Raw genomic sequence first — 24,063 nt, forward strand, 5'->3', positions numbered from 1 at the left:
GAGCCAGAGCCCAAACCCACTATGGTGGGACACAAACAGCACGGCAGCCCTGCTCCAGGAACCATCATATTTAATAGTTGTTGCCATCGCAGCAGATCCAGCTGAAGCACAGAGACTGATGGCTGCAGGGACCAGGAGTGCTCTTCTACCGCTCAGGTGCTTCACGTGGCACCCTGCAGGCTTTAGCCCTTCCCTGGCCCACTTCTGGCAGGGACCGAGCCCCACCACCCTGGGGCGGCCCAGCCCTGACAATGCCTCTGCCACCTGCAGCTGGAGGGAGAGGGGGAAAGGGGCAGAGAAAGTCCCCCCTCCCAGGGGTGTAGTTACTGCAGGGAGGTATCTGGGGACACTTTTCTCTCTCCCCAGGGCACAGATACAATAGGGGAGGGATGGGTGGGGGGGCAGAGGTAGGGGTGAGCTGTCTCAGCTCATCCTGGTGCTACCATGCCTCTGGCAGAGGAGGCACCAGGCCTTCCTCTGTCACCCCTACCCAGCAGCCTTGACCCCAGGGTGGTGATGCACATCCAGGGCAAGCCAATCACCCAGGCATGAGTCAACACATGGGTCTTGTTTGCTATAGCTGCTGTGTCTTCGTACCGTGAGAGTCTGAATCCCCTACCACTGCATTAAAAAAGATCACCCCAGAGGGGCGTGACGGGAAGCTGGGCCACAGCCACAAGGAGGAGATGCTGTCACCCCAGCTTGCAGCAGGACAGGGCCCAAGCACGCTGCTGCCCACCCCTCCGCTGCTCACAGGCAGAGCACCCAGCGGGTGCTTCTCCAATAGAATAAACTAAGAGTATTTTGTACAATAAACACAATTTGTCCAGCCCTCCCCCCTCCCGTCTCCCCCCAGCCTGAGGAAGGGGAGTCATGAAAAAGAGGTGGCGCTCCATGCCCCGGGGAGCCCTGCCACAGGCCCACTCCTCCTCCAGGCTCAAAGCAGCTCTTGTCCATGCATGACACGGGGAAGGGGCGAGATTGCAGCCCTGGCTGTGCAGGAGGTGCTTGTGCCAGCTCCTACTCCAGGTAGATGTCCTCCGTGGGGCACGTGTACTCCACATACTCCGTGTAGAATTGCTGAAAAGCCCTCCTGAAACACAGCACCGAGCAAAGCTGAGCAGCATCCTCCCCACGAGGCATTTACAGAGCCTCACTCTCCTTCTCACCCTTCCTCCCTACCCTGCAGCCAGTTTGACCCTCCAGCCCCTGGCCCCTCCTGCATTAGCACCCAGAGCTGCCATCAGAGCTGCAGGGTCTCCATCCTTGCGCTGATTGCCTGCACAGCGCATGACTTTCAGTTATCTGCCTGCAAAACCTTGCGCTGGGACTTGTTCCAGTGCTGTCAGGAATATGCTGCCCATAGCCCTGTCAGCCCTGGCTCTCACCCCAAGCCTCTCACTTGAGGGAAGAGGTGCCAGCCTGGGGCCAGGTCCAAACCCCACATATATGGGGAGATGGCAGGATTCAGCCTGGCTGCCTCACTCCTCCTGCCCTTCGGGAGCAAGCACCTCTCTCCCTGCCCAGCCAGGACTCACCCTACAGACTCCGCCAGTGGCTTTGTGGACTCCTCCGAGACAAAGACATGACAGGCAAATCTGTGGTCAGCAGGGTGCTTGGTGATGAACCCAAAATATCTGAGGGTAGAGAGAGTGGGTGTGACTGGACCAGCAGACAAGCAGGTACAGGGACCCCAGCATCCCTGAGGTGTACCCACCCTTGAGCATAGGGGTTTGGGATCTGCACCCCCACCAACCCTAGTAGCCACCAGCTGCCATGGCCCATGCCGAGAGCTGGGATGTAATTCCCACCCAAAGGCTTTTTCATGAAGCTGCAGTGCTGGACTCAGTGGGGAAGAGGAGCCCTCAGGACTGGGGCACTGGGAACCCTCCCCTTCCCTTCCCAGCCCCAGTTGTGCTGCCCCCAGGGATCAGGAAGACAGCAAAGCCTCTGTGCTGAGCTGCTGACATTGAGAGCCACTCCACACCTCCTTATTACTCACTTGTTGTTCTTTGGATGGTACCCACAAAAGGAAATGTTCTTCAGCTGGAAAAAATGGCTACACTTGTTTACCTGGGAGGGAGAGAGAAACGAGCTGTGAAAGCTTTCCTCCCTACCACCCTGTGGGGCAGCCGGTCTCTGGCCCCTGGAAATATACACTTTGAGCAGCAAAATGAATTGGAGCCTGATCCTGGGCTGCTCCCAGCAGCACTTTCAGGATGGCCCCAAGCACCTGCACACAGGGTGCTCTTCCAGGCAGCCCTGCTGGCTCCCACCCCGGATACCTCTACCTCCAGCAGCTCCCATGGGCTTGAGGCCCTTGGTTAGGCTGCACTCAGGCTAGGGTCAGTGCTGCTGTTTGCCCAGTGCACACAGCCCTTCTCCCTCACTTAAAAAGGCTCTCAGAAACACCAGCAGATAGGAGGTGAATGGATAACTTAGAACTAAATATGTCATTCAAGGCTGGGTATTCAAAGAGTTTCAGCCAGAAATGAGAACTTATACAAGTTTAAAGAGCAACCAAGTTGATGGCATCCTCTGGATACAGGCAGGGCTTGTAGAAACCCCAGCCCAGCACCCTGCCACAGCATCCACAGCCATGACGTACTCTCACCCGTCAGCTGTAGGGGAGGTTTTCCAAAGGCTTGCTGCAAAGCTCTCACTTGCCTCTGCCCAGCATCTTGCCGTGCTTTGCTAGGCTACTTATGCAGAGCGCTAATCAGCAGCCTGCCAAAGCCAGCTAAAGAGATTACAGGGCAGGTCTGGAGGACACCACTCAAAATAGCCGCAGAAAGGTTTAGGAGCAGCTGAAAGATTACTGGCATGGCTCAACTCGCAGCATCCCAGTGCAGCAGTGTTCTTGGCAGCTGTGAGGGCATCAGCTGGTCGTATGGCCCAAAGCTGGGAGCCTGTGGGTTGTGAGGGACCCTGAGGTGGGCCTACAACCCTGCTGATGGTGTTTCTCACACCCTTAGACAGGTGGAAATCCTCCATTTTCATACGCAAACATGACGTGTAGCACAGGGGAAATGAGCCAGCAGTCAGGGAAGGCACGAGAAGAGCGGGGAGCTGGGCCCTACCTTGCTGTGCTCCTTGGAGTCATCAGCTTTCACAGCAATCTTGACCCCACGCACGCTGATCTCCAGGACACAGCTGGAGGGTGGGTTAAAGTGCACAGTGAGGCGGCGCGTGGTGGCAATCTGGTGGGGGAGAAGACACAAAGAGAAAGCCCTGGCACTTGTGAGCAGTGATGATGGCTTTCCCTTCCCTTCCCAACTGAGGCTCTGCCCTGCTGCCAGGAGGAGCAGGTGCTCCTGCTCCCAGGCATGGGGTGGGACACTACCTTCTGCATGGCCGCACACAGCACATCATTGCCCTTATGATAGGGAACCTGCACCGAGCCAAGGAACTTCACTCGAAACTGGTCCACCCAGTCGCTGCTCTTGGCCAGAGCTGGAAGAGAGAGCACACAGCAGGGATCGTCTCTGGTGACCAAGAATGTGGGACGAGACCCACCTCACTGCTCCATATTCCCACACCTGCATGTTTCCCTGCCCAGGGAAGGCTTCCTGCGGCACCAGGTGCCAGCTTCCAGCATTGCACCAGAAGCTGCCCATCGCTGCCTGCTGGGTGCCCAGCTTGGTCCTCCCTCCATCCCACTGCTCAGCACCTCGGTCTGCTCAGCAGAGAGGAGGGGGACAGAAGATGGGGGATGTCAGCAGGCTGTGCATGGAGGCTTGGTACCTGATACATGGTCTGGGTCCTTGGTGACTTCGATAGCATAGTAGGCAGGAAAAATGCCCCGGTCACCCGTCCGCATGTTGTAGGCCTCGTACCAATAATCTTCTGCCTGCACCTCCACCAGCAAAGGATCGTCCACCTCCAGCTCCAGCTCATCCGCGTGGCGAGGCACAAACCTGGGCAGGGAGGCACTAGCACCCAGCCAGCCAGCAGCGCTGGTGGCCTTCTCACTGGCACACTGCTGGGGCCAGGGACAACACAAAACCGACCACCAGCCCAGGCAGGCAGCACGCTGGCAGGTGTAATTAGCCATGGGGACCTGAGATGCTGAATAAAGCATCTAGGCAGGTTTAGGCTCAGAAGGTGGCAGCAGCCTGGCACCTAAGGCAAGGGTATGCCCATTGCATCACCCGTGCTGCTCCCCAAAGGTCCCGGCTGCCCTCAGAGGTCTTGTCCCTGCAGCAGCCTGGGCAGGTGTTTCCCCAGGGCAGGAGACGAGCTATGGGCAGTGGTTTGGTCCCTCGGGCTTCCCAAAAGCTGGAAACACTGGGTTTTGGGCTGGTCCCACCACGGTGGCACGGTGGCACCAGCTTTGCCCCATGAGAGGCTGGGGACACTGCTCACGCCTGCAAGCTCACCTAAAGACAGCGCGGTGGGTCTGCTCCTGCTCCTCCCCGTTGATCATGCAGGAGAACAACCCAAATGACTCGGCACCTGGGGACAAAGACAGAGGGGGACAGCTCAGCGTTGGGGGGTCAGCACCACACCAAAGGATGGACATCAAGGCAAACCGGCTGCTGATGCTCCTGGGCTGAGATGAAGCCACGTGGTGCCACATGAAAGAAAGGCACGACTAGAGCTGGTCCCCTGCTGGGACCACAACCTCCCTGTGCCACCCTGCACAGCTGTGACCGCTGGTGTCACCAGCGGTGTGGGACCGGCCACACCGCAGGAAGCCCTGCCCACTGGGGCATGCCATCAGCCCCAGTGCTCCTCCAGGCTCAGGGAGGAGGGGGACACTCCAGGAGGGATGCTGTCCCTCTGTGAGACCCCCCAGCCTTACCCTCAGCACAGCCATACCTCAGGCTAGCCAAAATAGCAGCCTGAAACACCCCTGGCCACCCCCACCCGCAGGTCGCAAGGCTTTTCCAAGCCCCCCCCCCCCCCCCCAATTCCCAAGCCACCAGGGATGAAGCCACAGGCTGCAACTAGCGGAGCTGGGGCTGGTGCCTGCTGGTTGCCCTGCCCCCCCACCTTGCTGTGGGGCCCTGAGTGTGCCCTCAGCCTCATACCAGGAACAAGCAGGGCTGCCTGGGCAGGCATTCACCAGCCCACCTCCCCCCGGTGCCCAGCACTCACTGGAGGAGCGCGCCCGGCCACTCATGAAGACGTTGAGGAACTTCTTGGAGAAGTGGATGTCTGCCTCGGGGGTGGAGTCCTCAGAGAGGCAGACTGAGTCACGCTTCAGTGCGTCTGCGTCCTCCTCATACTCATCGCCAATGGCCGACTCGTAGGGCGAGGAGACACAATTGTCATAGACGGTGGCCGAGTCGCTCTCGTCACTATAGCCCGAGTAGCACTGCTTGAGGCTGACCAGCTCCAGCTGCACGTTCTCATCAACCACCAGTGTGTACTTGACCGAGTCGTAGGAGAGGGCACTGGTGTCCGAACTCACCGAGGCTCTCTGAAGGTTGTGCCCTGGCCGGGAGCCACCGCTCCCACCACCACAGGAAGCCCTGGGCAGGTTTGTCTTGTCAGGGGAGGACATGTAGTCCAGCACCTCGTCCTCCTCACTGATGGAGGGGTTGGTTTTCCCTGCTAGGGCCGAATAGCCAGAGGTGTCAATGTCGGAACTGAGGGACATGCGGTTCTCACTGGACTGAGACAGGAATGGCTTGTCAGTCTCCAGGGGGTCTGAATTCTTCTGCACGGGTGTCAGGTAGATCTCCTCTGTGGCCTCCAACCTCACGTCCGTCTGGTAGTGGATGCGGTCCCGGTGGGCCTCGGGGCCCCTTGTTGTCACCACCACCACGCTGGCACCGTGTGGTGGGGGCCGGCTGGTGGCCTGGTGCTTCTCGGGTGGCCGGGACAAAGCGACACAGGTGGGTGCCATCTGGGTGGCCGCTGTGCGCCGGCACGGGCTCTCCGTGGACGTGCCCCGGTCTTTGGTGGAGGTTGTGCTGTTTTGGTGATTGACCTCATCACTCAGGCAAATGTGGTCATGGGGAGGGGTCTGCTCACCTAGAGGGGGAGGAGATCAGCATTGACAGCCCTGCAGAGGGTGACACTCCCTGCCAGGGAAGGTGACCAGGGATGCCACCCAGACTCAAGATGGACATGCACCCTGCATCCATGTGGGATGTTTTCCCCAACCTCCTGCTCCACCACCATTTGCCCCAGGCTCCTGACAGCTACGAAAGGGTGCAAGGAGCTGCCCCTGGCCAACAGCCCAAGAACTCACCTGTTTTCAGAGGGGACGATGACCGGGACACCCGCTCCTGCCAACTGTGCTTTTTCCCCAGAGAGTTGTTATTCAGAGTGTCCTGAGGAGAAGAACAAAGCCGCCTTGTAGCCCAAACAGTAAACAGCACGTGGCACAGCAGCACCCATCCCTCCCCGGGTCTGCAGCGCCCTGCTCAGCTGCCCCCTTGCCTGGGCACACAGGCGCATGAGGTGCTTGGGGGGACCCCCCAGTCAGCCCCACATCTTGCCACACCACTGCTGGGAGAGCTGGCACGGCAGCCAAAGCAGGGCAGGCAAGGAGCCAGCTGGGAGGCAGACGGCCTGGCCCGGATGGGTGTGCTTGTCTGCCTGGGAGAGACTCAGATACAGGAACCCATAGGTGGACGGTCACAAGTCAGAAATTCAAGACCTGAGCCTGCCTGGCGCCTGACTGGGCTGGGCAGGCATGATATGCTCCCATCCTTCAGGCTCTGCCTGCCTTCAAGCCACTCAACGTTATTAAATGGGGGAAGTCCCAAAGGCCAGGGGTTGTGCTGCTGCCCAGCTGGGAGCCAGCTACTGGATAGACTGATACCTGCTACTGGAGTCATCCATATTGCATGTATATAGGGGTATAAATACGCAGACACACAGATATGTGTGTATACATGCACCACACACATATACAGATACATATCTATACATGCAGATGCACTTATATACATATATAGTCTACTAGCAATGTCAATCCTGATGAGCTGGAGAGGTGAGGCAGGATTGGGCCACCCGTGCTGCCCATGCTCAGGCAAGTTTCTTTGGGTGCTGTGCCCTGCCCACCTTGCCCTGGGTGGATGGCCATGTGTGAGCACACATGTGTGCGCACCGGGCAACATGCGCTCAGCCTCACTGAGACCTGGGGACAGGGAACCACAGTGGTCTTGTGTCTGCAGGGCTGGGAGAAGAACCCTCCCTGGTCCCAAAGGTCTCCCTCTAACAAGAGCCCTCCTGCTAATGGGGGCCAAGTCCTCCCTGCTCATTTCTGCAAGCGTGTTTCTCCCCCAGCTGCAGCAGTGCCATTTTCCACACAGTTAATTCTTGCTCAAGTACTAAGCCCTGCTGGGACTGCCTGGATTTTCTCACAGCCTTATCACCACAGACTGCAGTTATTACCAGCAGCACAGGAGCTGCCTTGTACTTAGTTTGCTTCCCCACGAAAACGAAGTAAGCCTTTGCCCTGAAACTCCACCGAGTTGCACACTGCTGAAGCACAGCTGCCAGATCACTGCCTCCATGCAGGAAGGGGAGAGACCTCTGCTACAGGACTTCAGTGACCTCTCAGCACGGCCTCTGCAAGCCCTTCCTGTGCCAAGGCAAATAACGGCATGTCCCCTCTTGCCTTTCCCAGGGACACAATGGGCTGGGACGCGGGCCAGGTGAGCGGCCGCAGAGATGGCCTCTGTGTGTAAAGTTCCACAGGGCCAGTGCACAAGCCAGCCCAGCTACCCAGACAAGGACAGGAGGCAGCAACCGAGCAGGCAGAACCCAGAGTCCACCCATCCTGCAGGACCAGGGCACTCTGGGATATGTAATGCACAGCCAGGGCAGAGAGGCGCTCACAAAATCTTAGAGGATGAACATAGCCAGTCCCAGCAGCTGTTTTCACCCTCCTGGGAAGTTGGGGATGCTTCTCTCATCCCAGGCCACTTGTCTTGGATGACTCTCACAGAGAGTCCAGCAGCAACCAAGACAGCCAGCTCCTGGCCCTGAAAGGAGATGCTGGAGCAGAGGGTGGGATGGTGCCCTGCCCATGCACACCCTGCCCAGAACGAGGAGGCTGGAGACACAGGAAGGCAGCTCAGTACCCTGGCTGGGCATTCAAGAGAGGATACATGGCCACAGTCCCTCTTCTGACTACCTGCAGGAGGAGGGAGCTGGGCAAGCCAGAAGGGTGCAGGAGGGTCTGGCACAGGTGGAAGCAGATTTCAGGCCGGTCCCCAAGGGATGCCCTGCACCCTGTCCTCTCCTTAGGGCACCACACATGTGGGCAGCAGTATCTGCCTAAGGCCAGAGGTAGCCATCCAGAACAGGCACCCCAAGAAGCTTATAGCCAGCCTGCCTCCGGCACTTCTGCTTCTTGCTAGATGCCACCGACAGCGCTGCCCTCCCTGGCCAGTCATGCCCCAGCCATGTGCCCCCATCCCCATTGGCTCCAGACTCCCGCTGCCAGCCACAGCAAAGCCCCCACCTCCTGTTGCAGGCCTGCTGCCATCCCTGGACACTGGTTGGGAACAGCTGCCCAGGAGGGGGCCTTGCTGTCCCCTCCATCGCCCCATCCCCCTGTCTGTGTCCGTGTTCCCCCCCCCCCGTCCCCCCCCCCATCCCCCAGCTGGATGTGGCTGCCACGTGCCACTTGCTCCTCAGGGCGCTGCATAGGGTGGGACAAGGCTGCTGCTGTTCCTTTGTCCATTATGCTCAGTGGGACTGCCCCCCTCCCCAGCCCTGTTGCCTTAGTCGCCAGTGCCAGGTGCCCTGAGGGCACTCATCCTGGCTCTGTGCCTTCTTCCTCCTCCTCCTCCCACCCGTGGCCTCAGGCAGAGAGCTGGCATCAGCTGCTGGTGCCGAGCTGGTGACACTCAGCTCCAACTACTCCCCATCTGTCACCCACAGGGACACCTGCCTCTCGCTTCATGCTCCTCAACCGAGCGTCACCATGATGAAAATCCTCCTACTTGGCAGAAGGCACGGCTGAACGCAGGAGGGTAGCAAAAATAGCCCTGTGTGCCATGCATCTTGCATGGGTTCGTGAAGTTTGCAGGAGAGATGGGGCAAAGGGATTCCACAGTGGTCAGTGTGTGGCCACCAAAACACCGCCTGCTCGGGTACAACAGCAATGCCAAGGCTGCGTGGGGTGGGCAGTCTTGGGGAAACCCATCCAAAACCTTGTGCAAAATCTGAGAGCAAGGGAGACAACAGAATGTCCTCATCCTCCCAGCCACCATTTTGGCCATTGCCATTCTGTCTCTAATTTTCGCATGGGGTGCTGACATTAATGCTTCTTTTGCCAGGCACCGCTGCTGAGATGCAGAGGCCACCGAGTCCCCACCGCTGGACGCAGGGCAGCTGGTGTCACTATTCTGTCACAGGGGCTGGAGCCCAGCCAGCTGTTGGCCAGCGGTGCCAGCCTGGGCTCACCAGCCCCGCGGCGTGGTGCCCTGTCCCACGGCGATGGCTCATTCATGCGTTTGGCATGCCACACCTCGCTTCCTCTCCATCCCCACAGGGACTTGTCCCTGCTCCCACCTGGCCCTTGTCCCACAGGCTCTGCTGGGGGCACAGCTCAGCCCTGCCACACAGATGCCCCGTCCTGGCAGGTTTCCTCCCCACTTCGGGGGTGGAAGGAGGAGACCCCCAGCCCCTAAACCCCCCCATCCACCCCCTGTGGTGTCCGGGCAGGCGCCGTGCGGGGGAGGGGGCACAGCCTGCAGGGGCTCGGGCCCCCAGACCGCTCCCTCCGGCTCAGCAGCAGGGACAGAGCCTGCGCTGGGCCCAGCCCGGGGATGAGGGGGGTGACGGGCAGGGACCTCCCGGGGGGTCGCGGCCCCACCGGGCGTCGCGGGTAGGAGCAGTGGAGCCTCTCGCCGCCATCCCCCCCGCCCTTCGTCCCTCCAAGACAAAATCCCCCGGCGGCGGGAGCATCCCTGCCCCTCCTCCTCCCCGTAGCCCCCCGTGCTCGCTCGCCATCCCGCCATCCCGGCCTCACCTGGCTGCGAGGCACCTGCGGGAAGAGGTTGAGAGTTGTGGGTCTCTTCGGCTTATAAACATCCGTCGTCCCGGCCGGGGGTTCTGTCTGCAGGGGTTCAGGTGCCGTCTGCTCCTCGGCCGGCGCCTCCCCCGCCGCGTCGATGAGGTCGAGCTGGAGCATCTCCGCCTGCAGCCGGCCGGCCTCCCCGCCGCCCGCCGCCCGGGCCCCGCCGCCCGGCCGGCTCACATGGCCCTGCCGGGATTAGCAGCCGCGATCAGGCCACCGGGAGGGAGGGAAGGAGGGAGGGAGGGAGGGACGGACAGACAGACAGACAGACAGACAGACGGGCTGGCAGCCGCCGCGCCTCCCGCCAGGGCCGGGGAATTGGGCGGGGGAGGGAGCCTGTGCAGCATCAGCACCCAGCGGCCTCTTCCTTTTAAAGGAGCAGGGATGTTATTCCCGAAGCCAGCGAGCCCCGTCCCCGCCTCCCCAAGCTACATCCACCCTCGTTCCCTGTCCCCCGGTGAGGGGACACCCCTCCATCACCGCATTCCTGGCAGGTGCCTGCGGGTATGTGTAACCATCACGCCAAAGTGCACAAATGTGCACGCCCAGGTTTTGCCTCGGCACAAACAGGGCTTTTTTTTTTTTTACAGTGAGAGCAACATTCACTGAAACTACCTCCCCAGAGTTCATGTGGGAGGTTTTCAAGGCGCGACTGGGCAGGGTGCTATATAATCCCACCTAGGCTCCCTTTCCCACAAAAGGTTGGACTAGGTGATCTTTCAAGGTCCCTTCCAGCCTGGGCTGTCCTATGATTCTTCCTCCCAATGCAGACCATGCCCTTTCTTGGTTCCTGTCCTGGCCACTGGGGCTCATCCAAGAGCACAATTGTTTTGGTTGGAGGTTTGGTCCAACCCCTGCCTGAACCAGGTCGCTCAGGGCCTTGCCCATCACGCCTGAATATCCTCATGGACAGAGAACCTGGAACAGTGCCACTGCTGCACTACTACTACTTTTTCTCTCTATGGGGTTGACATTTTCACTGCACATCTCTGAGAGGAGTCAGGCTCCTTCTTCCCTGTAACGCCCACTAGGCAGCTGGCAACAGCAGTTACACCCCTCCTTGGCCTCCTCATCTTGGACAAGCCTCTTCTCATACACCCTGCATTTGTACACATCGGGATGTGAAGCCGCGCAGAAGGGATGCCCGACAAGCTGGCAGCCTGGTGTTAGCTTTCCAGTCACCCACGGGCTTTGGCCAGGAGCAGCCCCACTCTTTCTCCTTGCCCCCTCAGAGCAAGGTGGCCACCATGACCCATGAGAGCTACGTAGAGAGGATGCCCTCATGGCTGCATTTCTGGGTAAAAAGGCACTGATGTCCCCCCAGGTGTTTAAAGGTCAGCGGTTTCCTTCCTGAGCTATCTTCCTTGCAGTTACAGGAGCTTGCATGTGCACAGGTTGCTGCAGCCAGCAATGACGACTGCAACTTGGCACTAGTGAGTTGAATTCCCTGTGTTATCAGCTGTTTGTGGTGACTGGAAACTCATCAGCGGGCAGAGATGGAGAAGAGCATTTTTTTTCAGGTAATGCTATCTGTGTCTCCAGCTGCATAGAGGATGCCCTTTGAGCAGTGGCAGAAGAAACGGCCCCAGCAGCTGTGGCAGCCCCTCTGACAGCTCTTGCTGCTACCAGCTCCTAAAACGTTGGACTAAAGGCAGCACAGGCAGGGCTCTGCCTGCTGCAGGCACAGTATGACCCCTCTCATGGGGGCCATTTCACCCCAGTTTCCCTGCTGCAGCCCTGGCAGGTACCTGGTGAGCACCTGGAAGAGCACTGCCACCAAAAACCATCCTTTCAAGGCTTTAAACGTTTAACTCCTTTGTTTTTAATGTCTGCCTTCACAAAAAGTTCTGTGTTTCTGTGGCAGAGCTAAATAGATCATACCTAGCTAAGGTAGGTGTGTTTGAGTTAGCTGGTGATGTTCAGACTAGACTGCTCATGATGCTGCCTCAGTAAGCCTGTAGCTGAAGGAATCACTCAGAAAACTCACAGAGGAGGGAAAGTCCCAGAAGGATGCAGAAAAACAAAACACTACCTGTTTTGAAGACAAGTACGCTTAGGAGGGATGCACCATTCCAGGTTCAATAGCTAGGAGGAAGCCACAACTTATTAATGGACTGTAGCACAACAAAGTGATTTTGAAACCACTCAGCAACAGATCACCTTACCATCTGAGCGGGACCTGCGGTGATCTGCAAAGTGAGGGCAGGGACTAGAAGTTGGGAAGCCTTTCTAACTGGAAGGACACTGCCCCACCAGAACAGGTTGCCTCAGCAGCCCTCTAGGAACAAGTTCGTGTAACCTAAGGCCAGCCTGAGTACACTCATGCCTCAGCACAGACACAATGATGAGGTGACGTCCCAAAGTCCCTTCAGTCTGTGGGCACCAGTGCCTGAATCCTGAGGTAGGATCTACACAAGATGCATACCTGGACCCCAATGCAGTTACAAGGGAGGATCTCACCTCCATTACAGATCCATCCTGGAGATGGTCGTGACACTAGCGTGCTCCTGCTGCTGCTACCTGCCACACACACAGTGCCATCCCAACGGTAAGAAGTCCCCATGGCCAGCAACCAGTCTCTGATGGCCCTGACGCTGTGGTCCATGGGCCCCAGGCGTGCCGGGGCAGCTCGAGCGCTGCTGCAATTGCGAGATGCTGGGAGCACTGGTCCATCCAGGGGAACCACCTGCATGGGGGATGCTGTTGGCTCCAGGAAGGGACAGATGCTGCTCACTTCCCAAGGAATTAAAGGCTCTTGCAAGGGGAGAGGGGTGATATGCAAGATATTGAGTGATCCTGGTCTGTACCCGCTACTGTCAAGCAGGCGAAAGGCTCTTCCCTGCTCCCCCACCCCTGCACTCTTCCCGGTCAGAGGAGGAATGACAAAACCTTCAGCTGGGAAAAGCAGTTTATGAGTATGGGGAAGGAAGGGGGACTTGCTGAGCAGAGGGGACAGCTGTGTCCCCTCTCCCTACCACCCAGCTGTGACTTCTTTGCTGTGCCTTCAAAGCACCAGGAGAAGCCTCTCTGCCCCCAGCCTGGCTCAGCCGCAGCTGGCAACAGATCACAGAGGCAGCTTCATGGGACAGCCTTTGAAAAGCTGCCTGGAGTGAGCAGCTACCTTGCTGCTGCATCGCTTACTCCCAGCCCATGCAGCCAGCTCCCCGCCAGTCCCCGGTCAGCAGGTTAGCTGGCTCATGGCAGCTGCTTCCCCCTTTGCAGTGGGTCCCACTGGCCTTCCAGGGGCAGCTGCTGCCAGAGGCATGCTGGATCAGTGACGGTGAACATCAGAAGGAAGCCTGGCATTTCCAGCCATCTTATTATGCTGGAAACCCAAAGTGTTTTGGGTTTTTTTCTCCACATATCTGCATCTTCATGGCTGGCTCAGGCCTCTTCATGCAGACCATGAAGGCTCAGCACAGCCCTATATTGGCTCTTATCCTTTGGGCACTTGTTCTCATGGTCACAGTTATTTCCAGGAAGGGTATTAATTTTTCTTTTTCTTTTTTTTTTTTCAATATTGCATTAACTGTTTTCTGCAGCTCCTTGAATACAGATGTGGCACTGAGCCTTTACTATAGCTTGGTTGTTTGCTGCGATCCATCTTGCTGAAACCAGGGACAGTCACCCCAGATTTCCAAGCCACCAAAGAGCAGCCAAACCCGAGACAAAGGCCTGGTGCTTCTGTTGCAACCGTGCACGAGTGCCCCGCAGGAGCTGGCTGCCATTTGGTAGGTGGGGGTGGCGTCCCTCACCCTGGTGGCCCCTGTTCCTCTCCAGCCAGCCTCCTGCCCTGCCGTTCAACTGCCCTAAAGGCAGCTCTGCTCCTCCACTGAGCATTCTCCGCAGCCCACCCCTCGCTTTGCTCCAGGATTTCATTCACCCAGGATTTCTTGTGGAAATTAAGGGGTATTTCAGCCGTGTTTGGGAATATTCCTCATTCTTAGTACGTGGTCTCCTGTCCATGAGGTGTGGTCCTTGTCGTCGTATAGAATTCCTTTTTGCACAAACATCAGTCTATGCCTCCTTGCAGTTTCTGTGTGTTCAAACCACTATTTCTAGCAAGCTGCTAAAATAGCTGATGATGAAGTCATCTTTGTTTTTCCAGGACCAAAAAAATCCCCAAACCCCACCTCTGTTTGGGTGTTGAACTCCACACAAACCGCCTATTCCTGCCACTGGGCTTTGCCTCCAAGCGGCTCTGCCCAGACACCCAGCTTGCCAAGGTCACTGGTCATCCCATTCCAGCAGCCGCCTGCCCAGCCTTCTGGCAGGGTTTGTCACCTTGCTCTGTCTGTGTGCTTTTCTGCCTGCTACTGGGGCACTTCCTGCACTTGCCCATCTCTCCAGAGACTTGCCTCTGGGTTGGGAAGCTCAGAGTGGCTGTATGCCCCCAGCCCCATGGCTCACTGCGCTCCCCAGAGCCTCTATTTCCCCCTTTCCCTTTGCTCTCTGCTCTGGTGTGATCTGGCAAGCTGGCAGCTTGCTCTCACCCTGCATCTCTCGCTCCATCACCGGGCTTTTGCCAGCCGCCTGTCGCTGCAGGGACGACAGGCACCAACCCTCCATCCTACATACCACGGGTGCTCTGCGGCACCAGCACCAGGAGCTTGATGCAGGCAGTGGATCAGCGTGGGGCCCCCCTGGCCCCAGCCCCAGCATTGGGCTGACTTGCCAAGTCAGCCGTCCCCACGTGATGCAATTAGCTGGCTGATGCTGGCCGTGGGTCATTACTGATTTGCTGGCCCCTGTGTGGCACGCAGACCCAGCCAAGCCGCTCCCTCTGGGCCTGGCTGCTTCCATCAAGCAGTTCCTGCAACCCTGTCACTCCGAGCTCACTCCGGACGGCAGCTGGGTTGGAAAGCTCCCTGGCTTTCGCCTTCAGTGTTTGGGATTGAAAAGCCCCTCTCACCGCTGTTGCTGTCACCGCTTTTGGTTCTGTTCCTTAGGCAATCCTCTGTGTTCCATATAAACCATTGGATATACTTTTAGCAAGCATTTTTTTTTTTGAGCATGATAGGCTTCTTTCTTTGCTGTGTTTATGAATAGTTCATTGCTTCCCTGGGAGAAGCCTCGCATCCCCCTTCCACCCTAGCAGGCTCTCAGTGCACCCAGGCATTTATGCAAAGCAGCTCCAAGCCATCCCCAGGGAAGACGTGGGGCTCACTGCTGGAGCGTGAGCTCTACTGAGAGGCAGGTCTCTGCATCGCAGTGCAGGGACACAGAAACCCTTCAGTAAACTGTTTTAAATGGATGAAACAGTATATTTTTCCTCACCCTCAAGGAAGGGCTGCAGCAGTTGAGCTGCAAATCGCCTCACACCCCTTATCCTCCCTGCCAAACCTCAGCCAAGGGCTGGCAGTCCAAAAAGGAAAGGGAAATCCTGTCCTGATAGCCCAGTGGTGCTATCAGCAGCGGAGAATTGGGATGGCTAAGGGGAAGCATCCAGCAACACACTCACAGCCCCTGCCTGCCTCACCTATTGCAGGCAGGAGGATCTTCCCGATGCTGTGCCCTCACGGACACCCAGCACAGGGTTTGCCTTTGGTTTTCCCTCCAGCGTTAGCCCTCCTTCCTTCAGCATACACAGCCCACGAGCCCCAGGCTCTCCATGTCTGTCCCTGGCCATAACGTCCTAGAGCAGGAGGCAGCTGTGGCGGGAGCAGAGGTGTGGAGCAGCAGCCCTATCTCCAGGAGCAGCCGAATTTCTGCTGGGAAGGTCCCAAATTAGGCCAGGGAGCACAGCAGGACACCCGCACCTCCCAGGGAGGAGATCTGCCTGTACCCTCCTGCCTGCAACGAGGGATTCCCAACAACACAAATTCACTGTCTAATTTTAAATCTGCAAAACATTCCCCTGCCTTTCCCCTCCATGCTGGGTCTTCATCAGTTTTGCAGAGGAAATATTCTTCCTGAGGGATGAAATGATTCTCAAACCATTTGGTTGCTTCTCCAGTATTTGCATCTCTTTAGCATGAAACACATTGGCAAAATCTAGAATCTCTGCATGTTTCCAAACCCAATGTAATTCTCAATTTATCTCCATGTCTCTGCTCCCATGGCCTTCTCAGGCAGTTCAAATAGTGGTGTTAACCTTGCTGGGGTCTCCACAGTGTGCCCCAGCATGCTTAAGGTGGATGGGAGACCGACCTGCAGTTTCACACCTCCCTTTATTTATTTCACCTGCTGCCTGCTGGGGTTGGAGCCACTTCCTCCATCCCGTTTCACTGTCACGCCAGGTCTCCCACTTCCAAAACACCTGACAATGGTTCCTGCTAAAGGCAGGCAGAAGTAATGCCTCAGGTGAGCGGAGGAAGGCTCTCACCATGCCAGCTCAGCTGCATCTGCAGGTCCAGGGATGCACAGAGGGGCAAGAGGTACAGCCTGTGCAGGACCCTTGGTGCCACCTTACATGTGTTCCTGCTTCCTGAGGATGCCCATTGGGTGCCAGAGGCTCGCTGGCCATCCCACTCAAATCGGGGGCATGCCCTCAGTCACACCCAAACCCTTAGGCTCATCCCTGAGGAATGAACTCAAGGCCCTCCAGCACAGTGGGGACCAAAAGGTACTGGCCTTGAGATGCTTTTTTGTCCCCTGGGTTTAGCTGGGTCAAAAAGGGTCTGTGCTGTGCCGCGATGTGGAGGGGGCACTGCCAAGCAGAGGGGGTTGGGGTTGTGGCAATGGGTACAGTAAGGAAGCATCACTGGCCTGGGGATCTGGTGGCCCTGCACGGGAGCTGCTGGCCCTGCCAGCCCCACCAGCATGCTCTGCCTACCCAGTCTCCCTCCCCATCCCCATCATGCTTACTCGGGTGGCCAGGCTCTCCTTGCAGTGCAGGCTGATTCCACACTCGTCAGTGATCTCAGAGAGGTCTTCATCATCGAACTCCTCGAGGCTGATGTCATGGGTGAGCCTGGAGGGAACAGAGCCAGGGTGGTCACCCACTGCGCAGGCAGCGGGCAGGAGGGTGCAGGGCAGCGTTCTGCCTGCGGGCGGGGAGCAGCATCGCCCATGGTGGGAGAGGTTCTCCCAGTCTTTACTGGGTAGAAAGACTGGGAAGTGGGCTCCTTCTGGAGGGGATGGGTCTTTTGCCACCAGACAGCTGGGCTTGGCATGGTCGGCGTCTGTGGGGAGGCAGGAGGAGCTTGCCCCAAACCAGCTCCTGCCTGACTGAAGCCAGCAGGGATGTGCAAGTTGGGAGAGGACAGGACAGATGGCACATCCAGGTGTTCCCAGGAGGTTTGGCTTCCACCAGCCCAGACAGGTTCTGGGATTGTCCCAGCTGGGCACAGACACCCAGCAGGCAAAGGCCAAGGTTACAGGAAGGAGAAGGGATGGGGGTCCTGGCAGGGCACAGCTGCAGGATGGAGCCCCTGGGATGGGCGACCATATCAAGACCCCCAGACCTTGCAAGCACTGCAAACCTACCGGCCATGGCATGTCCCAGCCCAGCTGCCTGCAGTAAGAGAGGGCAGCAATTTTCCTCTGTGCCAAAATTACTCCCCAGGGCGGCTGCGGGCATCCCTGCAGCCATTGGTGCTGCCAAGCCCACCCTGCTGAGCCCACCTGTGTGGCCTCAGGGGTCCCTTATGGATGTCAGCCCCACAGGCTCATTACACCCCATTGAAAAGTTTGCAGAGATATCCTTTTAGTGGCTGGAAATGTGCTGATGGGCAGGCTCTTCGCATGCTTGCTTGTATCCCTGGGGGGACAGTGAGGCGCTCCTGGCTTCTGTACATTAAAACATTTCTCTGTCATGGTACCGCAAGGCTCTTCTTGCTTATTCATTACCGTGGGGGTAAATAAAAGAGCCCAGATTGAAAGCCCTCTGCCAACCAGCTCAGTTCCCTGAGTTTGTCTGGAGCAGCCATGGGTGCTGCTTTGTGTGCCATCATTTCCATTTGCTCCCAGCTCCTCAGGCTGGGAGGTACTTGGTGGAAGAACCATGCCAAGCCAGGCACCCCTCTCTAGCTTGGCTGTCACAGGTGGAGAAGGAAGGGTGACCTGCAGAGTTCCCACCCTTATGTTAAGCATCGCTCGCACACCTTGGGGCTCCCCCGCTGCAGTGGCATCAAGCTGGTGCCATGGAGGGGTAACAACTCCCTTGTTCCAGCCCCCAGAGCTGGGAAAGGAACAGGAGAAGCCCATGGGGGAAGCAGCATCTCCCCTCCATGTTTCTGAGGAACTCCCCAGTGGTGGGCTCCTGAGGTGAAAGTGGCCAGGAAGAGCTGTGCCCATGGGGACAGCCCCCAGGACATGCATTGGGGGGGGTGGGCAGGGACACAGCCCCTGCTCCAGACCCGCTCCTGCCCTGAGGGAGAAAACGAAGAGCGGGGGGGGGGGGGGGGGGGAGGCTCATGAGGAGCCTTCAAAGCACAAATCGATTTCTTCTCTGGTTACATGGGTCGCCAGGGTGGGACACCATCAGCTGCTAATGCTCGGTGCCTCCACCCGCCCCGGCATGGGAGCGCAGTGGGCACTGCAGCATCTGGCAAGAGGCACATTACCGAGGGGCTCCCTGGCTCTGTGATACCCGTTCTCGGGATGGGGACAGCCAGCCCTGCTCGCACTCTCAGGGATGGGGAGGTGATGTGCAGGCCCTGCGCGGAGATGCCGGTGCACGGCAGGATGCGGTGAACCGCCTTTGCCGCTCCAGTGCCTGGCTGCCATGCAGCCCCCTGCGCAGCTGGGAAAACTTTGGGCTCAGCTGAGTGACAAGTTTGCTCCTGTCCTGCGGCTCATGGAGAAGGGCAATGCACCCAGGGGTGAGGGGCTGCCCCTCATCCCTGTGCCTGCCCACGGGGACAGCCCCCCCTCCCCGAGGCCCGGCGGATCCCCTACCATTTCTCCCACTGATCTTCCAGCCAACTCTCCTCCTCGGTGCTCGACTCCATTTTCAAGGGCAGCTGCATTGATGAGGACCCCCCTTACCTGGGGGACACACTCTCACCCCAAAGAAGACCCCAAGGCCCAGGGTGAGGAGGGATGAGGGAGGTGACGGCAGAGCCCCAGGCACCCGCTGTCCCTCTGCCTGCCCCAGCGCAGTCCGTGGCTGCTGGCGCTGCTCTGTCTCCTCACTGCGCAACTTGGGGAAGCTCATTAAAAATAGATGGAATCAGCTGTCCTGGAGGGGGGGAAAAAAAAATAACCTCCCCAGCTGAGCCACTGCCAAGTCCCTGCACTCTGTCGGGGATGCTGACTGCCTCCGCCTGCCAGCCAGCCAGCCCGGCTCCTGGTCCTGCTCCAGCGCCTGTTCCCCAGCACCTGCAGCGGGCACAGGGGATCTGCTTACCCCGGCACGGGTGCCCGCACCACCCAGCCTCCTCCTGCCTTTGCAGCACCACTGGCTGAGCCAGGGACAAGGGGCTCTGCCCTTCTCTGCCCCGCTGCAGCGATGGGATCCCTTCCTGCAGGAGGTGGGAGCATTCATCCGGCTTCTCACCAAGTAGAGCGGGGCCGGCTCACTGACGCAAAGGCCCGAGCGTTTCCAGCACAGTGGGACCAGCATCGCAGCCAGCTGCATGCCCTGAGCAGAGGCAAGCAAGAGGAGCACCTTCACCAAGGGGCAAGCCCAGCTGCCACAGAGCAGTGCCAGGAGTGCAGCCCCTTCCCTGTCTGCCCCACCTAAACCCCAGCCCTGCTCCCGCCTCAGGCAGGGCCACCTCTGAGCTCCCCCAATCTCTAACCCCTTCTATCCCAAGAGAGATACTTGAGAGCTGCTCTGCGAGCTCCCACCCCTCATCTGCTGCTGAAGGAAATACGGTCTGTGAGTGATGGGTGCATCTCCCACCAGCCTGACTGGCACTGCCAGGTCCTTGGGACCCAGCTTTGCCCCCAGCTGGGTTAAGCTGGGTGATGTTAGCAGAAGTCCAGTTCACCTGGTGGCCTGGACCACTCCGCTGAGCTAACCTGCCACTGCACCAGTGCCATGCCAACGGTGAATGTCACTTGTGATACTGTGTTCGTTGTCTCTCAGCTCCCTGATAACAGTATCCAGGGCTCCATCTTCCCTATCATCAGCTCTGCCTAGAGGCACTTTTTCTGCTTGAAACCTCCTCGCTTAATGCAATGAATAAAGAAATCTCTATCTCCATATCATTCCCACACTTTTCTCACATGGATGCTCCAGGACTTCCTAGGAGATACAAGGAAGGCTATCTGTTTCCCCCGCCCCATTCCCTGTGCTGGAAACACCCCAGCCTTTCTCTCTTGCTTCTCAAAGAGCCTAAAAATACCAGCAAAATGAAACAGCTCTGACTCTCCTTAGCTCCATCATTGGCAGTAAAAGTCTGAGCAGGACCTACATGGATATTTTGGCCAACTTCCCTCCCCAGTGGCAGCAGCGGAGGCACGGGTGTCACAGGTGTGCCACTGCAGACGGGCACCATGGTATCGCAGGTATGTGGGAGGTTGCCCCCCAGACGTGAGGGTGGGCAAGCCCTGCATCTGCAGAGGTTATGGGTGCTCTCCTGAAAGCTGTGCTGAGAGGCTGGTGGAGGATGGCAGACTTGCCGAATGCATGAGAACTGATCAACTCAGGACACCCAGGAACTGTGAGTGACGGAGCACATGTGTCCTTGTGAGCACAGGCAGCCGTTACCTGGCCTTAGCAGAAGCAGCTTGATCACAGTCCTAACAACAGCCTTATAATCAAGCCTGGCTTCTGTGCCTCCCTCCACTCCATCCCCTGCCAGGGAAAAAAGTATTTCCAGCTCCTCCCCAGCCCACTGCCACTGCACAGGATTTTCCACTCGGGGACTTGGCCAGGGCAACATGGCACGATGGAGCTGGGGGCTCCAACAAGCCTGGCTGGCTGGGCTAGACTCTGGTACTCTGCTCCCAGGCAGCGCTGTGTGGGAGCCCTGTAACCAGCATCAGTGGGAAGGAAAGTACTATCCCACATTTGGCTGGCACCAGGTTTTTTCTTCCATTGCAAGAGCCACAGAGACTCTTTTATTTGAACCAAGGAGAAGGCTCCTCTCTCTCTCCATCAGAAGAAGACAGCCCTTTCATCTCTCCTCACAAGACAGGTAGCCCCACACTGAGACCCAGCTCATTGCCTCCAAACAGGCTCCTCTGATGGCTCCACATGAGCACAGCAGACACATTAAACAACCCATACTGCTGGGACTGATTTTTGCCTCAGCCTGAAGGTGTTTCCTTGAACTTCCTGAGGAGATGGGGAGGTCTCCTTCCCCGGAGACACCCACCCTTCCCAAGGCCCCAGCAATGACATAGGAAAGGGCTGTGTTTTCCCACAGAGCTCCCTGAGGAGTGGGGTAGTTTCTCCCCTCTCTCCTGATCCATGCAAGTAACTCCCCAAGGGTTTCCTTCCCTAGGAGCCTTCCTGCCCCAGCAGCTAGGTGGATTGTGGAAACCAGAGGGAGATAGAGGAATCGGTTGCTGATCCCCTCCCCAGGTCCCAGAAACATGAGAGCCATGCTCCGGTAGGCAGTGGAGTAGGGCGAGAGATGCAGAGCCCTGCACCCAGCTGCACCCCAGTTGTGCCAGTCCTTCCTGCCTCCCTTGTATTGGCAAGAGGGACCACCACTCCCGGAGAGACCCCAGAGGGCCCTTCGCAGAAAAGCTTGGCCCGAAGCACTGGCAAAGCTTCTTGACAGGGTGAGGAGCAGCAACATGGTGTCCCAAAGATGCCGAGGAGCCTCAGCAGGGCGCAGCCCTGACCGCATGGCTTTGGGAGGCTTAAGGACAACAGGGACGCTGGATGAGAAGAACTTTTTTATTGCTGTCTCCTAAAATGCTGCTGTTCTTGTCATGGTAAGCATCCATCTCTGGAGGCTGTCCTGGCTAAAGGAGGGCTCACTTCACCATGCTTCTCCTCCCACCTCTTCTCAGACAGCACCAAACCATTGCTGGCAATGAGGACCTGCCAGAGCACCGTCTCTGGCCACCAGAACTTCAGACCCCAGCCCATCAGGCCACTTGCTGGCCAGGACCAAGTCACCGCTCAATTCAAGCCACCCCAGTCAACTAACACTTAGGCTCAGGGAGCTGGAAGAGCAGGCATGCGTACCAGAGGGCTGAAATACCTCATCTGGCAAGCAGCAAGCTGGGGGAGAGGGCAGGGCTCACCTGGGGCCTCACCGCCAGCTGCGGGCTGATCCCTCATCCTATATCACGCTCATCGTTGCCAGCTCCAGCTCGGCCACAGGGGATGGCCCATCACCGAGCCCCCACGGTGGGGATGCAGGTCCTGGGACATGCACAGCCCAAGCTGTGCAATGTAACTCAGCTTGCAAATGTTGTGCAAGCAGGGCTCCCTCCTCGCATGCAACTCTCTGCCACAGTGTTGCCTCTGGTCTGCCAGACCCTGCCCCAGGCTCAGGGACATCACTGTCATCTCCTTCTGCTTCATATCTCACACCCTGAGCTCAGTGCCCAGGGAAGATCTTGAGCTCCTGCCCCAACTCCCCATCTCTCCACCCAGCTGCACAGACACGGAGGTTGATTCTTCCCCAGGGCAGGCTACCAGGGTGCTAGGCTCCCTTTCTGAAGGTCAGAAGCACAGCAAGAAACAGCACCTCATTCTTCTCCCAAGGTGTTACTGTTTGCTGGGGAGCAGGAGGGTGCCCAGGGGACAGCCGTTGCATCCAGACAGCACAGGGTTGCAAGCCTGACCCTCTCATGGGCCTGGAGCTTCTTGGCGGCTCAATCTCTGGCCCACCTCGGTGGCCAAGCCCCTTCTCCATGGTGGACATTTCCAGAGGCACCATTTAATTGTGCAATGTTGCAACAGCTCCCAGCAGCTCTCGCAGGCAGCGCTGCAATAGGAAGCAGCTGCTGAAGCCCTGGCACCGCTTGGCAAAGGGGCTTCACGAGCAGAGGAGTTCTTCAGGGTTAAATTGCCTGAACATCCCCATAGCTCAACTGCACCTGCCTGCTTCCTCGCCTCAGGGCCTGGGGCCTGCCAGAGGCAGACATGAGCTCAGCGACGGCCCCAAGTGTGGACCAGCCCCTCCTCTTCCTCCCCAAAATCTCACCACACAAAGCAGCCGGTACTGATCCCTCCTTCCCAGCCAACTCCCCTGCAGCACCCCTGGGCGCCAGAGGCGAGCAGAGTGCAATGGCTGATGATGGCACAGCTGCCAGAAGCATCAAGCCTCCCCCGGATGGCAAGCAAGCAAAGCCAGGAACCGCACCCGTGGGCAGTGGCAGACCTCCCTTACCTGCCCAGTGCATCCCCATTCCAGAGCTGCCCTCGGGAGGCACCAGAGGGTCCGAAGCCCCTCACTCCCACAGGTCAGCACCTCCAGCCATCCCTGGCCTGGCCCATGCCACGGGAAGTCCCCATGAGCAGCCTTGCTGGGTTTTGGAGGAGAGACAGCCCCCTGCATCCCAAATCAATGGAAGCACTCTGTGTTGCTGAAAGGATCAATTCTGGCACTCTCCCACCACCTCACTTGGGGTTAGTTTCACAGGGCTGGGAAGGAAGCGGGAGCACCTGGGATTTCTAGGAAAGGGCTAGAAAAAGGCTTTCCTGGTGGTGGAGAAAGAAATGAAGCTTTTTTTTTTTTTTAAATGAGGAAGAGGTGTTTGAAGAGGAGATAAGGCAGGTAAGGAGGCTGGGGGGGTTGGAAGGGGACACGGGGCCAAGCGGGGGCCTGGCAGGAACTGATATGGCATATGGGGTGAGGGCCGACGTGGGCTTGGGGGGGAAGGGCTGAAGCAGTGTTGGGGGGGTGGAGTGATGTGTGGGGTGGGGGTTCAGGGGTGCCTGGGGTGGGGGGGCCGAAGGGATGTCGAGGGGAGGCGAAAGGATGCGCGGGGAGGAGGCAGAACGGCTGGAGGAGGCGGGTGGCAGGGGATGGGGAGCGCAGCGCGGGGCGGGGGGCAGGGGCAGCCCCGCGGGGATCCCGGGGCTGGGGGAGGGGGGGTGTGAACGGCCGGTACCTGAAATTGGGGGGCGAGGCGAGGTGCAGCCCCAGGAAGGGGGAGGAGGCGGGAGGGGATGCGGCTCCTTTCTCTCGCTCCGCCATTCTGTGGCTCTCTCCATGCAGGCGGAAGGCGGGCGGGAGGGAGGGAGGCAGGGAAGGAGGCAGGGAAGGAGAGAT

At 58.3% G+C, this 24,063-nt stretch overlaps 1 protein-coding gene across 1 annotated transcript; it reads right to left on the reverse strand.

Annotated features, from left to right (window-relative positions):
• Window positions 1–53: 53 nt before the first annotated feature.
• On the reverse strand, window positions 54–24,027 carry MAPK8IP1 (mitogen-activated protein kinase 8 interacting protein 1). Its single transcript, XM_075105548.1, has 12 exons — window positions 23,903–24,027; window positions 16,799–16,904; window positions 9,944–10,177; window positions 6,203–6,284; window positions 5,101–5,982; window positions 4,380–4,455; window positions 3,745–3,917; window positions 3,344–3,453; window positions 3,081–3,200; window positions 2,003–2,073; window positions 1,539–1,637; window positions 54–1,093 (listed from the first exon to the last, which is right to left on the reverse strand). Exons 1-12 carry the CDS (start codon window positions 23,986–23,988, stop codon window positions 1,021–1,023), a joined length of 2,112 nt encoding a protein of 703 aa, XP_074961649.1. The 5' UTR covers window positions 23,989–24,027; the 3' UTR covers window positions 54–1,020.
• Window positions 24,028–24,063: the final 36 nt, after the last annotated feature.

The sequence above is a fragment of the Phalacrocorax aristotelis genome, chromosome 10 (assembly GCF_949628215.1).
Source record: "Phalacrocorax aristotelis chromosome 10, bGulAri2.1, whole genome shotgun sequence".
Classification (NCBI taxonomy): domain Eukaryota; kingdom Metazoa; phylum Chordata; class Aves; order Suliformes; family Phalacrocoracidae; genus Phalacrocorax; species Phalacrocorax aristotelis.